General features: G+C 37.6%; 1 protein-coding gene across 2 annotated transcripts in view; it reads right to left on the bottom strand.

The window, feature by feature from the left end:
* The window catches only part of RNF217 (ring finger protein 217), a 138,481-nt gene that overhangs the window by 42,855 nt on the left and 77,360 nt on the right, over nt 1-18,266 (bottom strand). For both annotated transcript variants that reach the window (XM_019662151.1, XM_019662150.1), the window contains exon 2: nt 4,358-4,591. In XM_019662151.1, the coding sequence (XP_019517696.1) occupies nt 4,358-4,591 (234 nt within the window). The remainder of the gene's footprint in view (nt 1-4,357; nt 4,592-18,266) is intronic.

The raw sequence follows: 18,266 nt of genomic DNA on the forward strand, positions 1-18,266 counted from the left end.
AACCCAGTGGTGCTCGTTCTGCTGCTCTTGCCAAAAATGAGCACAAGCATCATAGTTTGCAGCACGTGTTGAGCACTGAGGATGTGTCGGACATGGTGCTAAGCACTCTATATGTGCGACTTTGTTGAATTCTTACTACACTCTTATGAGAGGTACTGCTACTCCTCCTAGTTACCACTAAGGATGTGGAAACGGTATCCCAGGTTACAGAGCTAGTACGTGGCAGGAAGAGAGTGTAAATCTAGTTAGAAGCCAGTGCTCTGACCTACGTTTTCCAGCTTGGCAAATTCAACATTTCAAGGCTGAGTTGAATGTGTTTATTCTTTAATGGAAGCCTTCCCATTCTCTCCTATGCTACCAGGATTTTCCATTCACATTTGTTACAGTACACATTATTATTTGTGCATGGGTCCATGTATTATTTCCTTCAACAAATATATTTTGAGAACATACTCTGTCAGACATAGTGCTTGACACAGGTTATCAGCAATACGCAAGCCTGGATCTGGCCTCCTAGAGACCAGTGAGAAAGAGATACTTTAAACAAATAGCCACACAAATATACCACCGAATCCCAGATGATAACTGCTGTAGAGAAAAACTCCAGATGCTGGTGACGGTTTATCTGCAGGCATCAGATGGGTGCCATTCAAGCCACAACTTCAGCATTTTCCTCTCCCCACCACCAGCTTGTTCCCTATATTGGTACGCAGTTGTAGTTGCACTAATAAATTATAGGAGCTGTCTAGGTTAGAAATCAGGTTTCAAATCGCAAGTTGAAATCAACCTTGTAGAAATGGAATGGTAAAACTTTTTGGCAAGAGTTGCAGGGGCAAAAAGACAAATATGAATGAAAACGACTAGATTTGACAAAAGGCAAGGTTGTCTCAATGTAAATCCCTCAGTTTAGGAGCACACTGGTTCTATTTGATATAGTATGAGTTTGACAGAGTGCAGAACATAATGAAAGGCTCTATTTACTCAAAGTTTTGCTGGAAGGGAGAGGTTGAGTGAGGGCCTAGAAGGATAAATTGACACTTAAGAGTTCTTGTAACTGCTTGTTGATATATTCTGTTTACCTCTTTTACATCTGCTGAGTGCAATAAATTTAACAAGTGGTTATTTACAAAAACCTATTCAAATTGAAGTCCCCAAATATGATATTTTCGATCTCAAATTTCATGTAAGGTGCTCGCAAATGTATTTCCTGCTATAAAACAGCTGTGATATTTTCAAGCAATCTTAACCTTGTATGTTAAGTGTTTCTGAATTGACAGCAGAAGCCAGAATAAATGTTCAAAAAGTGACATCTTGGATCAAGATTGTAACTCAATGATTCAAAAAGAATAATATACATTACAAGGGTTTTATCAATAGATACAAAACCCACTTTAGGCTGTAAATACATTATAAAGAGATTTTAAATTGTTCAGACATGTTACACATTATTAGTAACATTTTTTTTCTATTTCCTTTGCCTTATGGCTCAATTTCTTGCATTTGAGTACTTAAATTCACCCCTCTAAAAGTTATGATAAATTACACCAATTTGGAAGTGGGTTCTGTTATTGGGGAAATGGAATTAAAAAAAAATACAGCAAACCTAACAATTATCCATCTGTTCACCACAAAGAGTGAAGATATTAGTCTCAAGTTTAGGGTGCTTCTGTAATCATGAATGTCACAGTTGGTTTGCTGGAGTATCTATGTCCTCATTCATAATATCCAGGTAGTTATAATAGACAGGTAGAAGCATGTAAGTCAGGTAGCTAATGTTAATGTAAGAGCGTGGAGTTTCATGATGAAAAATGCTATATAAACATTATCCTAAACAGTGAAAATCATTGCTTCAGGGATTGTTTGAATTATCCCTAGATCTTTGTACAGTATAGGACAGAGGGATTATTTATCTTTTCTATTATAGATCTTCTCTTCTACAAGAAGAATAACAACCAAAGTCATCCTTTAATTCTGTAGTAACTTTATATTTCTTTAAAGTTGCTTAACAGTTACATTTTATATTGAGATTTTCATCCCTCACCCATTCCTACCAATTTTAACTGCTTCATAAATCAATAACACTTATTTTGTATCAAATTCCTCCTCTTCCCAAAGCAAATTTCCTTCTCCTTTGCTCATCAAATGTAAAAAAAACCAAGCTTGTTAGATTTGAGAGCTTGATCCATTTGCCCCGTACATCTCTTCTTACCTACAATCCAATTGGTAGACACTGGAGGAAGCCTGACATTGGAAAATGTTATCAGGGAGCCCTTGGTTCACTCAGAATTACATAAATATTATATTTTTCGAATTGTCCATATTTCACTCTCAATACACATGCATTGTGATAAATTATGCTCAACACACAAAAAAATTTTGTGCTTTTGGATGAAATGAGACCTATAACATTTTACCATTGCTATAAATGAACTTTAAATTACACCTCTTTTTACCCATTTCATAAGAACAATAAAGTTTAAAATTGTTTTCACTTTGAGTCAATTATATATACACACTTTAATTAACACAAAATTCCAGAATAGTATAGTCTGAGTTTATGTATGTTTATATGTAAATATATATTAACTATCTTAATATATAAATTATATAAACATATATATAAAATATATGTATAATATATAATTCTAAACATCATTTAGGAAACAATAAAATATCTGAAGTTATGGAATAACAAGTCCTCCTAAAACTAGTAATTTCTAATAACATCAATAACATATAATTGGAATAAAAATAACGTAAAATAACCAAAAAATATAGAGTCAAATAAAAGCATTTTATTGCTAAGTTAGCATTCAAAATCACTGTGAAGATATTATTTTAGTTACACAATTTTGTAACCTCAAAAATGCATTTTTTAGAGAAGAAAAAAATGTTTTTCTGATAAGTTATGCCTTAAAGAGACTAGCTTGCACAAAAATAGTACATTAAAAAAATAATTAACTATGAGAGTCAAGCAGTTTCAAAGACCAATCAATACTCATTAAGAGGGTTGGACTAACCTAATCGAGCTCATCATTGCAATGGTGGAGGAAACACTTGGCTTAACCATGGTCCCCTCAAAGTTACAGAATGAATAATGTGGCAACCACTGCTTCCAAGACACAAACACGGGTAAAAACTTACCTTAAATGGAGATGACTTCAAACAGCCTTTGAAACCACTTCATCCTGCCATTCTGCTGTAATGACAAGGATGAAAACTACTGCCACAGGCCTCAACATTTGTCCGCTTCATTTACTGCAAAGGTTCCCAATTCTGCTGCACAGTAGAGTCACCCAGTGAGGCTCGAAAATTTGCCAGACAGTTGTTCTGGGGTGGTCCTGGGGCAATGGTGTGCCTGAGAGCTCTCCAGGTAGTTCTAATGCACAGCCAGGGCTGTACGTCAATGATTGGCGCCCATAGTTGCTGTCTTAGGCTTCCCTACCTATAGCCTTGCCTTCCTGTCACGTCCTCTATTAACCTGCCAGAAGTATCTTTCTGTATGTCTACAGAGTCAAATTCAAACTTCTGAGCACAGCACAGAAGCCGCCATGATCTGCTCTTAATGCCTGACCAGCTGCCCTGCTCTGTCCACTCTAGCTCTACCAAACACTTGTTTTCAACATCGGCCTGCGCAATGACTCATCTCTTGCTCTGAAACGCTGTCCGTTGTTTATCTGGGTGGAAAAAAAACCGCATCTTCTCTATGAAGCCTTTCCTGACATCCTAACTGTCATTCCTCAGTCAGTGTTCTCAAAGCACAAGTGTATTGGGTTTTTTGTTTTTGTTTTATGACTAGTCACGCTGACCTGTCATTTTAGAACATATATCCCTCGCACCTTCATTAGACATTTCTGGACCAAAGACTATGTCACATTTGCCTCTGCATCCCCCAAACTTAGCACGATGCCTGGCACATAGGGCATTTTGTATTTGCTGAATAAATGAATAAAAGGCATTTTATACAGTTTCCACTTATGGTAGACAGACCCCAAGGGGACTCACACTGGGTCGACTAAAAAAGGGAAGCTTATACTAAATTTAAAAAAAAAATCTTGTTTTTATTTAATATTTGGTGAGAGTAATGACAATCACTTAAAAGGTTAGCCTTTGAATCAGGTTATGAGATGAATCTGAAACACGCTTTAAGTCAAAGAAAAACTTGAATTCAGTCCTCAAGAGCTGCTATCCTTTCATCAGCCTTCCAAACCATCCATTTTCAGAATCACAGCCAATATATACTCACCTTACGTTCTGGGAAGGGGAGGAAGCCCACTTAATGCCCACCACAAGTTGGCCTAATTTGGCTGCTCCCATCATGTGCTATCCAACCCACAACTCTGGTGAACATGCTTACTTTGTATTTGCTTTCTGATCTGGAAGGGGTGGGAATATGTCCTTTTTTCTTGAAGGTTGTAAAGTGCTTGCACTGAGGACAGGGCTTGGTGCTGGAATCAATACGACCGAGTTCCAAGAAGTACTTATATTTGATGGAGTCTTCATGAGTTAAGTTATAGATAACCGTTGTTTCTTCCAGGAATTCAAAACATTCTGTGATAGGGCATTTGATTTCTACTTGGCCAACTTGTACCTGTGTAAAAGAGCAGATGGGAGAGAAAGCAAAAGGCACTGGTTATTACATCTTTTTTTCTTTATTTAATGATTATAGTAAAGGATTATCTGTCATTTTTTCATGATTCCTAACATAATAAATGGTAGTCACTTTGTTCCCATATTAAGCAGTAACACAATCATTAATCAGTATATGTTTCCAAAATGAGTTAGAGTGTGTTTAAGGATTCTCTATTAATAAATTTGTGAACTTAAATGGGCCTAACCCATAGGCTCACAGAAGAAGCAAATTATCACCCCATCCTCTGGACAGGCCAGAGTGAGGCAGCATTTAGACAAGTCTGCCAGCCAAAGGACCAGCTAGGATGACAAGATATTTTAGATTTTTTAGCCTTACTACAGAGAACCTCAGCATTAAACTTAGAGCACATTTAACTACTTGAAAAGGACAAAAAAGAGATTTTGAAAGTACATATACATACAGTATTTGGTAATTTAAAAATCATTGCCAAAAATTAACTCTATTTTCCATGCAAAGAACATATGATAGTTCTTAATCAAACTCACAATAACACTAAAAAGTTAAACCAATCACAACAGCATAAAAAAAATCTTAATAAGATTTGGTACTACTTTGGTAATTTTTAAAATGAATTTCTTCAAAGGACCACAGAGTTAGATTAGGAGACAAGGAGGATTCGCTGGAATGCTACATTTAGCATCTGGTATGGGAGTCAGATATGGCTAGCACTAAAGATTACAATATAAGATCAAAGCACAAAGTGTGGATATAATTAAATTCTGAAATATAAAAAAAAATAAACTCCTTTGAAATAAGGAGTACCCAGAAAGTTCTCCATCAGTTGTGAACAATAACTCTTTATATTCATGGCATCATAATCTCTTTTGTTACGTAGCAAAGGGAGACAGTGATAGCTCTAAATGCTAAACAAGCTAAACCATTTCTTTTTCACTTGGGTGAACCCGACTCTCAATCTGAGAAGGAAAAACACATTGAACTTAATGAAAAAAAGTGTGCTGTGAAGACTGAGGGAAGAATGGAGTAAAGCTACACGGTTTGGGAAAAGAAAAACATCACTACCAAGAGCAATTTAAAAAATAAAAAAACCTAAACTCATAGTACTTTTTTTTTTTTTAACTTTGCTGTTTATCTGGCAGACTTGAGCCACAGGCCGAAGGATGCTTGCGAACAATATATTTAACACCAGTGGAGGACATGAGCCAAACTGATAATGAAATGAGTCAATGAGTCTGCCTTTAGATGAAACTCCTGATTAGCACCCACCTGTTCAAAGTGTAAATTGCTACATAATTTTATGCTACTATTGTACAAAACATGGTCCAGACAGGTGTCTCAAATATTTGCCCAAAGCAATTTTTCTACTTTTTTGGATGAGTCTTTCTATAGTTACAATCAGATTTTCTTATCACACTTGTTACAGAGCTATGATAAAGTTATTACACCCCAACTTATGTTTTATAGTAAATTATTTTCAGTTATTGCTCAAGACAAAGGTCCTCTGAAGATTTTTAAATAGACAAAAACTATGTGTGATATTATAAAAAAACTGGCTTAATAAAGCATATGACATTTTGAAAATGAATAAATGTTTCTACCTTCTCTTGACATTTATCAAGCACAATTTTGAGCTAGCTACTGGGTTAGGCATTGAAGCTTTGCAAGTGTTTATCAGTACAGTGGCTGTCACGATACAAGGTGACAGGCATGCCTGACAGGAGGAGTGCATGGTGTCAGGGAGGATATGGGGGGAGGCTCAGTAAGCCCACACTTGGGAGGTTCAGAAGAGGCTTCTTGGAAGAAGTGAGGCGTCAAGTGAGATCTGAAGATTAGTAGGACTTAGCCACACAAGGGTGAAGGTGTTTCAAGCAGACGGAAGACATGACGTGGGCAAAGGCCTGGAGGCCTTTAGAGAAAGACACTACAGCACACTACAGCAGAGACCCCTATTTCCCCACATCCCAGTTGAGACAAATGCATCCTAACTTAAAAGATGCAGCCTTAGAGGGACTGAAAGATGAGCAGTCAGGCTGGACCACAAAGTGTGAGGATAGAAAGTTAAAGCTGTACAGATGAACTGGGATCGGTGTACAAGGGCAGAGTGTGAAGCCTTCTTAGCAGTCTGGACGTTTTTCCTATAAGAATAGAAAACTTTGGTTTTTCATCATGTGAAAGATAATTTATTTTTATTCCACACAGAAGGGGCTTACTTTGGGCTATCTCAAGTGGCTCTTGTTTATCAGGGTACAGCATACGTTAGGGGGTAAGAGCTGGTATGTTTTACTCCCAGGTCAATGTTTTAACCTGGCCTCCCTCACCTATAGGTTTTTCTTTATTCTGACTACACAAACAACAACAATGGAAGCAGTAACTTCAAAGCCATTCAGGAACAGTCAGGTCTATAGAAATAGAATGTTGTTTAGGGATCAGAAGAATGTACGGCAACTTACTGGAACAGGTTATCTTGTCACCCCTTCAGCAGGGGTGTTCATCACCATGCCACATTAGGACACCTACCATCTGACACCCAACCAAGTACCCTGCCTTCTTCTTCAGTGTTTCTCAAATCTGCCTGCAAATCTATTCCATTTCCATAGAACACACAGTTTCCTATGCTTTCCCTCTCTCTGCATTTTGCCTATCCCATACCTTCTTTATGAAAGCTCCAAAATCCCTACCCCACTACACTGAGCCAAATGGTCTCATATTTTATTAAACACATAGAAGCACTATGATAATATTCCCTCATCTTCCCATTGCTAGCTCTCCCCACCCATGTCTGTTCATCTTTTCTGTCTTCTCTCTTTTTATAGTACAGGGCCTAAATCTACTTTCATGAGTCTCTTGAAGTGTTTGCTGAGAATTCAAGTTTACTGGCCCACCCGGGGTCTACAAAATTTTCATCACTGCTGATAAGCTAGTCATTGGCAGTTTGGAACAATTACTCATATACTCCTTTGAATTACTCATACTTTTTTTTTTTTTAAAGATTTTATTGGGAAATTGGGGAGGGGAACAATGCTGGGGAATTGAGGGAAGGGGAACAGACAAGTTGCTGTCATTTTGTTCTTCAGTCTAGTTGTGGAGGACGTTGCTTCACTGGCCCATGTTGGTATTATCATTGTGCTCTTCCAGGGACAGGCTGATCGGTCGCTGGCCTCTGGACAGCCACTCATGGCAGGTCTTGGCAATTCACACCAGCTGCCAACCACTCATGCTGGTTGCCAGCCACTCACGGTAGCTTGTAGCAGCCCACTGCAGCAGGGGCTGCAGCCTACGCCGTCACCGGCAATTCACGGCAGCCCAGCTCCAGGTCGAGCTGTTGTTCACTGTCTTAGCTGTAGAGGTCAGCTTCATTGGTCCCCATGTGGGATCCAAACCAGGGCCCTGCTGCTCAGAGCTGGAGTCCCAAGCCAGCTCTTAACCAACGCACCACTCGGCCAGCCCTCATACTTCTTCATATTAGCAATATCCCCCTTTTCATAATAAAATGCGACTCATGGCCTATGCAATTTCTTGGCCTCTATGTGTCTATCTTTCTCAGAATAATTTCCTGAAAAGATCACTAGCAAACAAGTCATCATGATTAAGCAAAGTACATTCATTCATTTACTCAACAAGATATGCATTTCATCAATTAAAGCATGTATTTTTTTCAACAACTTAATATCTCAAAAGTCAAGATTATCTTACAATCGATGGTCATTAGTATTGTGTCATAGTTTAATTTGCAGTATTTTTATTTTCTTGGTGGCTCATAATATAATACTGAATCCTACAATTGATTACATCTTAGATTTCAATGAAATGTGGTTTTTATGGGTTAGGCCCTGGGATGGACTCTGGTGAGATGATGAAAGAGACACAATGCTTCTATTGGAGGAAATGTATGCTAAACAACTAAACAAACCAGGCAGATTGTAATCAGTGTTATGAAAGAACCAAACATCAGAGACGGTATCTCTGAGGAGATGACAACTTGAACTGAGAACAAAAAGGGCCTGTCATGCAGATAACTTGGGGGATGAGACTGCAGGTAAAGGAAACAAGGACCATGGCCCCAAGGCATAAGGTGCCTGTGTTCAGATAACAGAGCCCTGAAACACTAAATGGGCCACAACACACAGGCCTTGTTGGCTGTGATAAGTGTGGCTTGGATTCTAAGTTCAATTTGAAGCACTGACGGGTTTTATGAGGAGTCACAAATCCTAATTTATATTAAAAAGATCATTGAGGGGCGGGCCGAGTGGTGCGATGGTTAAGAGCTGGCTTGGGACGCCAGAGGGCCCCAGTTCAGATCCCACATATGAGGACCAGTGACACTGCCCTCTACAGCTAAGATGCTCAACCTGGAGCTGGGCTGCCATGTGTCGCCGGTGACCGCGTAGGCTGCAGCCCCTGCTGCAGTGGGTTGCCATGGGCTACTGTGTGGCCAGCATGAGCGGCCAGCAGCCGCAGTGAGCGGCCCTCCAGAAGCTGGCGACTGATCTGCCTCGCCCAGGAAGAGTGCAATGATGGTGCCAACTTGGGCCAGCGAAGCAACGTCCTCCACAACTAGACTGAAGAACAAAAGGACAGCAATTTGTATGTTCCCCTTCCCCCAATTCCCCAGCGCTGTTCCCATCCCTCCAATTTCCCCATAAAAATCTTTAAAAAAAAAAAATCATTCAGGTTCTTCCTGGAGGACGTGCTGTAGAAAAACAAAAGTGGAGACTGGGAGAACAGTAGGACTCTGGATTGTACCCGTTCTTCCTATCAGTGGCTCTGCTTCCAGCAGTTGTCCAGGCAGTAGGTGATAAATGAACTAAGTGAGTAAGTAGCAAGGGGTAGGCAGATATAGGGTACATTTTGGAAGTGCAACCAATGGGGTTTGGCGATGGACCAGATATGGAGGATGAAGTAAAGGAAGAAACCAAGAAAGACTCTAGGTTTTTGGCTTGAAATAATCTGATGACAGATGGGTGCTGAGTACTGAGAAGTTTTTAATAAAATATAGTTTACGTGGATATGTGATATTTGCTGGAAATGATTCAGTGCAAATTTATTATAGTAACAAGAAAAAAGATAATTAATTTATCCAAAAAGCATATATTGAGTTCTTATAATATTATAGGTAAAGAATATAAAGATCCAGGATATAAAGTAGTTTAAGCCATGAAACTCGCCTTCATGGAATTTGAGAATACAGCAATGAAATCTGTGTTGACAACCTCTTCTAACACCTTGAGATTTGATTGTACTAATTCATTTAATACTTTACCCAATGTTTTAAACTATTTAATTAGGGATAATCATAAACATATGCAAAAGATGGAAGATTGGTATTATAACCCTTACATACTCCTATCCAGTTTCAACAACAATCAACTCTGCTAATTTTGTTTATTCCCTAACCAATATGGCTCTTCCGTATTATTTTGAAGCAAATACCAGGCATCATGTCATTTCATTCATAAATATTTCAGTATGGTTCTAAAGAAAACAACAAGACTTTTAAAAACACATAATCATGATATCAAATATCTCCCAAAATGACAAGAATTCTTCAATATCAATTTAACAGTTTAAATAACATAACATCTAACTTCTGATTACAGGATTTTATGTGCCTAATATACTTAAAACAAAGGTATTTTCAATTTTTGTTGTGTTCAATGCTAACTATTTGTATCACTGAAAAATACGCTCTCTGATATGTGATAAGTATGGTTAAATGTTTGCAATGTGAGCTCTGTACTCAGTGACATAACAAATGTTTTTTTTAAAATATATCAACTTTCCTTGAAAATAAAGGATGATACACTTTCCAAAAAAAAAAAAATACGCTCTCCAATTCTTCTGAACCAAAACATGCTCATTTTTGTAAGACAAAATTACTTAACACTAAAACAATCTCCAAGGGTGTTAGCAAGAGATACTCTTATCCACTTAACGCTCAAGCTTGATGGCTAATTTGCCACCTGGGAGAACTCAAAAGTAATTTAGTGACATAGGTAAGGGAGACCTCTGGAAAAGTGGCAGATTAATTAATTGGATCCTCCAAAGAATAGAGACAGTATAAACCTTGGACTTTGAAACTCAGTTTCTCACATGTATAATTTATGATTTTAATCTTGGTTTTTAAGTGTTGGCCATGATAGTTTATAGGGTGCCTCAGCCTTTTGTTCACTTGATATCAGGAAATTTTAGATTTCCTCTTTCCTTAAAAAACGGAAATGTTAATGTGCCAAAGGAAAAGAAAATACCACAGCAAAAGCAGTAACAATGATCATGAATGTATACAGTACCTCCTACATGCCAAGCATTGTTCTAAGCGTTTTCTGTGCATTAACTACTTGTGGAGCACCATAGAGGCAGATTCATTTTCAGGTTCATGGATTTCTCCATAACTTTATTATCAGTGATTACAGAGGTGGCTGCTTTACTGATAAAAGTGATTTTGTTTTTGTTTACTCAGCAATGTGCTAGATGCTTGAAATTTTTAGAAATACTAATGAAAAACATCAAGCCAAATATCCCAGAAGTTTTCTCAACCCCAAGCAAGATAATAAAAATCACACTTAGGCACATCAGGTAAAAGAGCCAAGTACCAAACAAAAAGAAAGTATCTTAAAAGCAACAGAGGAAAAAAGACATTCCCACATAGAAAACTTCAGGTGCCTTGTGGGTTAATTCTAATGAGAATTTAAAGATGAAGTAACACCAATATTACACAACCACTCTTAGTGAATAGGGAAAAATGGGGGAAGAATCAACGTTCAAGTACTTTTATGAAGCCTGCATAATCCTGGTACCAAAACCTGATGAGAACACTGCAAGAAAGGAAAGTTACTGACTGATCTCTTCGTAAACATAGATACAGAAATCCTAAACAAAATATTAGCAAACCAAAGTTAACAATACATGCAAAAGATAATATATCATGATCAAAGTGGGCTTATTCTAAGAATACAAGGTTGGTTTAAAATACAAAACTCAATTGTTATAACTCACATATTAATAAAATAAAGGAGAAAAAAATCATATGATTTTCTCAAAGGAAAAAGTATTTGATAAATTCAACATACATTCATGTTAAAATCTTAGCAAACTAGGAAGAGATGAAACTTCCTTAATCTGATAAAGAGTATCTATAAGAAAACCTGTAGTAAACATCAGTCAATGGTGAAATATTGAAAACTTTCTTTTTGAGATTGGAAATAGGGGAAATATGTACACTACCACCACTACTTAACATTAGTAGAGCTCATAGTCAATGCAAGAAGAGAAAATGAAACAATTGGAAATGAAGACATAAAATCCCCCATTTCTTGCAGATTGCATAATTATACATGTAGAAAATCCTCAATAATCTACAGATAAATTATTAGAATTGATAAATAAATATAGCACATTTGCTGAGCAGGTCAATATACAAAAATCAAATGTACTTGTACACACTAGTAACAAGCAACTCAAAAATAATATTTAAGCAATAATATTTATAGTAATAACAAAATATGAAGTATGAATAAATCTAACAAAATTTGTACCAAAAATATTTCAAATATTTTTGAGAAAAAAAAAAAAGAAAATGAATGTAAGTATACAGTGGGTTCTTGATTTGAAAGATTCAGTACCATAAAGATCTAAATTCAGTCCTTATTGATCTACAGATTTAGGCTATTTCAATGAAATTTCCAGCAGTTTTCTGTTTTCTTTTTTTTTTTTTTTGGAAGGGGAAGATAGGTTCAAGTTTACAAGATGATTCTAAAATACATATATTATAGATAGTCATGACACTCTTGATCTAGAAAAACACAAGTAGTAAGACTTGTTCTACCAGATATAAACTGAATGATAAAGCTATAGTAATTACAATTGTGTGACAATGACTCAAGGATAGATAAGGATAGATAACAGGACAACAGAACAGAAAAGAGTACAGAAAGAACCACTTACATACAACACTAGACACATTGACACTACAGAGCATTGGGGAGGATAGGTTTTGTTTTTGTTGTTGTTGTTTTTCCCTAATATATTCTGCTGGATTACTTAAATATCCATTAAAAAATTCTGTCTCAACTTCTACCTCAAACAAGGTAGACTGTAGCTTTAATTACAAAAGGTGAAACAATAAAGCTTCTAAAGATGATCAAAAAGAGTATCTTCATAACCTTAGGGAAGGAAAAGATTTCTTACACATGGCACTAAAATCACTCACCATAAAAAACTGATAAATTGGAACCCTGAAGATTACACACACACACACACGCACGCACGCACGCACAATTAGAACCATAAACAAACTCAGCAAAGTTGCAAGATACAACAAAATCAACACATAAAAATCACTTGCAGGGGAATGCCAAGATGGCGCAATAGGCTAACACTGTGCTTACCTTCTCTCATGACCACATCAAAACTACAACAAACTACAAAAGAACCACCATTGAGAATCACCTAAAATCTTGCTGAAGTGAAGCTCTACAACTAAAGCTATGCAGAACAAGCCACCTCAAGACTGGTAGGAGGGGCAGAGATGTGGAATGGTCTTGTCCCACACCTGTGTGTGTCCATTAAAGATTGGGAGGGATATCTCAGCTGTGGAGGTCCCCCCTCAACCCCCAGAGGACTGAGAGGTCCCAGGTCTACCCTAGCTTAGGGTTCCAGTGCCGGGGAGAGAAGTTCCCATAATTTCTGGTTTTGAAAACCAGCAAAGATTGTGAGTTAGTGAGATTGAGTGTGGCTGCACGCACAGGTGCTCCTCTTAAAAGGACAGTGCAGACTTACCCACCAATGGAATCACTGGCTCTGAGCTCCAGCGCTGGGGCAGCAGCTGGAAAGGCAGCAGGGACAAATGGTGGGGAATTGAGTTGTCTGGCTTGGGACAGGGGCTGGAGAGACAGCTTTCTCCTGGACAGAGAAGCTTGCAGAGGCCATTGTTTCTTTGCTGATCCCTCCCCCTTCCTGGGGTGCAGACACAAGTTGCCGCCATTTTTGAGTCTCTGCCATTTATTCTCCACGCCCTGGTGATTCGAGATCCCACCCCACCCAACTTTCGGGCACACCCAGGCTGCTTTCAGTGGCTTTTTCATACAAACCACCTGCCTTAGCTCAAGCTGCAGATTTTCCTAGGGTCTCTCAAAGATTCATGGAACTCAGACAAGCAGTACCTGATTTGAGTGTGTCCTGTACCTCTGGCTGAGCAGCTCTAAGCTCAGCACTAGTGGCAGCCAGCCTTGGTTCGCAGCTTGGCCTCTCAAGGTGCATCCGTGCACAGCATGGGCAGCAGCCATCTGTGGATTTCTTTGTGGCTCCTGCCAGGTGGCCCTGGGTGGGGATGGGCTGTGGCTGAAGTAGACCTACAGCAGACCCCTTTCAAGGTGGTCCTGGGATTGGTGCCCCCAGTGGCCAGCTTCAAAATGAGCCGGAGCATCACTGCTACCTCCAAGTACAACACACCCAAGGGGCGGATCGGGCAGGCACCAGAGTCCTGCTGAGGCAGATCCTGCTCCATAGGGTCAGCCCCTGCACAACAACTCTTCCACTGTAGTCAAGGCCAGTCCTCAGAACCAGTGGGCCCAAGAATCTGTCCCTCCCATTGATGTGCAATTATTAACCAAAGCTTAACTACAAGAGGAGGGCACACACAACGCACGCAAGTTGGAGCGTGTGGCTCAGGTGACCAGAAAGTGCACCAATGAACCCCACAACACACCTACTACATAAGGCCACTCTACTAAGACCAGAAGACATAGCAGCCCTACCTAATACATAGAAACAAACACAGGAAGACAGCCAAAATGAGGAGACAAAGAAACATGTCCCTAATAAAAGAACAGAACAAAGCTCCAGAAAAAGAACTAAACAAAATGGAGACAAACAATCTATCAGACGCAGGGTTCCAAACACTGGCTATTAGGATGCTCACTGATCTCAGGAAGAACTTTAACAAAGAGATAGGAAACATAAAAATGGAAATAGAAAACATGAAAAAGAACCAGTCAGAAATAAAGAATAATGGAAACGAAGAATACATTACAGGGAATCAACAGTAGATTAGATGAAGCAGGGGATTCAACCAGCAACACAGAAAACAAGGTAGCAGAAAACACCCAACTGGAATAACAAAATGAAAAAAAAATCCAAAAACCTGAGGAGAGTTTAAGGGCCTCTGGGACAACATCAAGCATACCAACATTTGCATCACAGGGGTACCAGAAGGAGATGAGAGACAGCAAGGAATTGAAAACCTATCTGAAGAAATAATGACAGAAAACTTCTCTGACCTTGTGAAGGAAATAGATATACAAGCCCAGGAAGCACAGAGCGTCCCAAACAAGATGAACCCCAAGAGGCCAACACCAAGACACATCATAATTAAAATGCCAAAGGTTAAATAAAGACAAAGAAAGAATCTTAAGAGCAGCAAGAGAAAAGCAGTTAGTTACCTACAAGGGAGCCCCCATAAGACTGTCAGTTGATTTCTCAACAGAAACTTTGCAGGCCAGAAGGAATTGGCAGAAAATATTCAGTGATGTAAAGCAAGGACCTACAACCGAGATTACTCTACCCAGCAAGGCTGTCATTTAGCCTTGAGGGACAGATAAAGAGCTTCCCAGACAAGAAAAAGCTAAAGGGTTCATCATCACCAAGCCAGTATTTCAAGGAATCTTAGAGGGACTTCAAAGATGGGAGAGGGCTAAGAATAGGTGAAAAGGGGCAGGGGTTACGAATTACAAATTGGTTGTTACACAGTAGTCATGGGGATGTAGGGTAGATCATAAAGAATATAGTTAATAGTATTGTAATAATTATGTATGGTGCCAGGTAGGTATTAGATCTGTCAGGGTGATAGATGCGAATGGGGTTGGGGACAGGGTGAAAAAGGTGAAGGTATTAAGAAATACAAATTGGTAATTACAAAATAGTCATGGGGATGTAAAGGATAAGGAATATAATCAATAACGTGGTAAAAAAAGGTGTACAGTGCCAGGTGGTACTAGTTAGGGGGAATCACTTCCTAAATTATATAAATGTCTAACCACTATGCTATACACTTGAAACTAACATAAAATCATATTGAATGTCAACTCTAATTGAAAATTTTTGAAAAAGGGGAAAAGAAAATAATATTGTGATAGTGTGGTACAGTGTCAGATGGTTGCTGGACTTATCATGGTGATCACTTTTTTAGCATAGGGAATAAAATCAATAATAATGTGGTAATAACGCTGTATAGAACTAGGTGGGTACTGTTGAATAACTATGATGTACCCCTGAAACTAATATAACATTGGATGTTAGCTGTATTTTAATACAAAATCTTTAAAAACCCCCGATAAATTGGAATAAATAAAATTTAAACTGCTGTTCACCAACGGATGCTGCTAAGAGAGTAGAATGCAAATGAGAGTAGGAGAACGTATTTGCAATATGGAAAGAGCAAGGTTTTGTTTATCCAGAATATATAAAGAACACGTCAAAATCAACAAGAAAAAGGCAGATAACCAATCCAACAGAAAAATGGTCAAGGTACTTCATAAAAGAGGATTACAATGAACACATGAAAGTGTGTTCAACTTCATGAATTATCAGGGAAATGAAAAGTAAAACCACAGTAACATTTAATTTTGAAGAAATTCATTGAATTCTCAAAGCACTTAAAGGTTGAACACAATGATGTTTAAATATTGGGTTGTTGGAAAAGTCATAATGCATTTTGGCAACAAAAAAACATAGAAAAAAATACATCATGACTTTTCAGACAACCCAATAATTAAAACAATACCTATACAATTAATGCAGTATTAGTTTTCTATTTAATCATGCCACATTTATTTTTCTATATACAATCACCCCTTTGTAGTACTTAAACATTTCCCCTCTTTCCTCTCTACCCAAACTTGCATGCTCCCTTATCCACTTAAGTACATTTTTAAAATTTTAATTCAGTTTTTTGAATAAGGTCATATGTTCTCATAGTTCAAAAACCAAAAAGTACAATTAGGTATAAATTAGCAAGTCTCTCGCTTATAACTGTACTTGTTTCCCACCTATCCCACCAATGGCGGCTGTTTCCTTCACAAAACTTTTTAAGCATATACAAGAAAGGTGAGTATACATATTTTGTCCCTTATTTTTAACACAAATGTTAGCAAATAATATTCATCTTGCTTTCTTTACTTGACAATATGTTGTGCAGATATTTTCATATCACATATGAAGTTTCCTTGAATTGTTTTTTAATAACTGCCTAGTATTCCACTGTACTATAACCAGCTTAATTTCCAATATTAATGGACATTTAGATTGTTTCAACTATATATTTTGCTATGTCAAATAATGTGACAATGAATAATCTTACACATGAATTTTTCACACGTGTGCAAGTGTATTAGTAAGATAAATTCCCTAGATTAGAATTGCTGGATCAAAGGGAACATGCTTATATTTTAAATGGACAGTCCCAATATGCTTTCAGTTGGACAGTTAAACAAATCTTCACAGTGAAGATGCAACAATGAGGCACAAAAGGAATCGTTTATGAATGCTTATAATGAAGCTTTACCCAACAGGTGAATTATACATTCAGATTTAGGAATTAAAAGTGTACTAAATGTTTTTTCCTTAACGTCTGGAAAGAATTATAAACTTAATCCAACATTTCTCCTTGAAAAGCAGACTGAGATGTATTATCAGAAGTTAAGAAAACAATTATTATTTTTTCTTTTTAGGATTCAATAGCTTATCTTCATTCTTTAAGAAAATAACTCCCAAATTCTAATCAGTCCCTAAAGAATATAGTGTGAAGGGAATTTTCAGTCAAATTACTTAGTAGCCATGTAGGCTAAAAGAAAAATGTATAATGTGTGATCAGGTAAAACAGAATGAGTACATATTCATACAACTATGATAACATTTACTTTTGAAAGGCAGAAATTTTTTAACAGGCTAGATATTTGATTATTTTCTATTAGAAAGGGAAATATTTCTAAAAGAAATAATTTGAGTTTACTTTGTTTAAATGTTATCCACAGTTTTTTCCATTACGTTAATCTAAATCAATCAGATTTAGATTCCAATCTCTTACAATCAGAAAATAAAGACACTCCATAGGTAATTTATAAAAAGAACGCCGAAATGGGAATCAGATCCAAGATTCTGCTGCCATTTATGTGGCTGTGTGTCCTTGCGTTCCAGGGACACACACAACCAATGCTAAGCGATGGACTAATTCACTTTCAGGATTCCTTGTTAGCTCAAATCCTGTAAGACATGCGCTAACTTACCTACAAAAATACCAAAAGTGCATTTAAGCTCTCCAAAGCTTGCGCTTTAGCTAAAACAATGTAGAGTGTAGTAGTTAAAAGAGTAGATTCCAGACTCAAATTGGCTGTGCCCCTTCCGACTAGCTCCTTAATTTCTCCCTTGCCCAGCATCTGCAAAATGGGGATAGGAATATACCAACCAAACTGGGTTAAGAGGACTGTCTGAGTTAATTTATGTAAAATAGCTGAAACAGTACCTGGCAGAGAACACTCAATAAAAGTTTGCTAATATTTATCTTCCTTGATATTTACAAAGCAGTATTTCACAAGCTTAATTTTAGAGATAAAAAAAATCTTTTATGCTTCTTATTTGAGAACATTTTAAATTCTGCCTTCAT

Source organism: Hipposideros armiger, unplaced genomic scaffold (genome assembly GCF_001890085.2).
Source record: "Hipposideros armiger isolate ML-2016 unplaced genomic scaffold, ASM189008v1 scaffold_367, whole genome shotgun sequence".
NCBI lineage: Eukaryota > Metazoa > Chordata > Mammalia > Chiroptera > Hipposideridae > Hipposideros > Hipposideros armiger.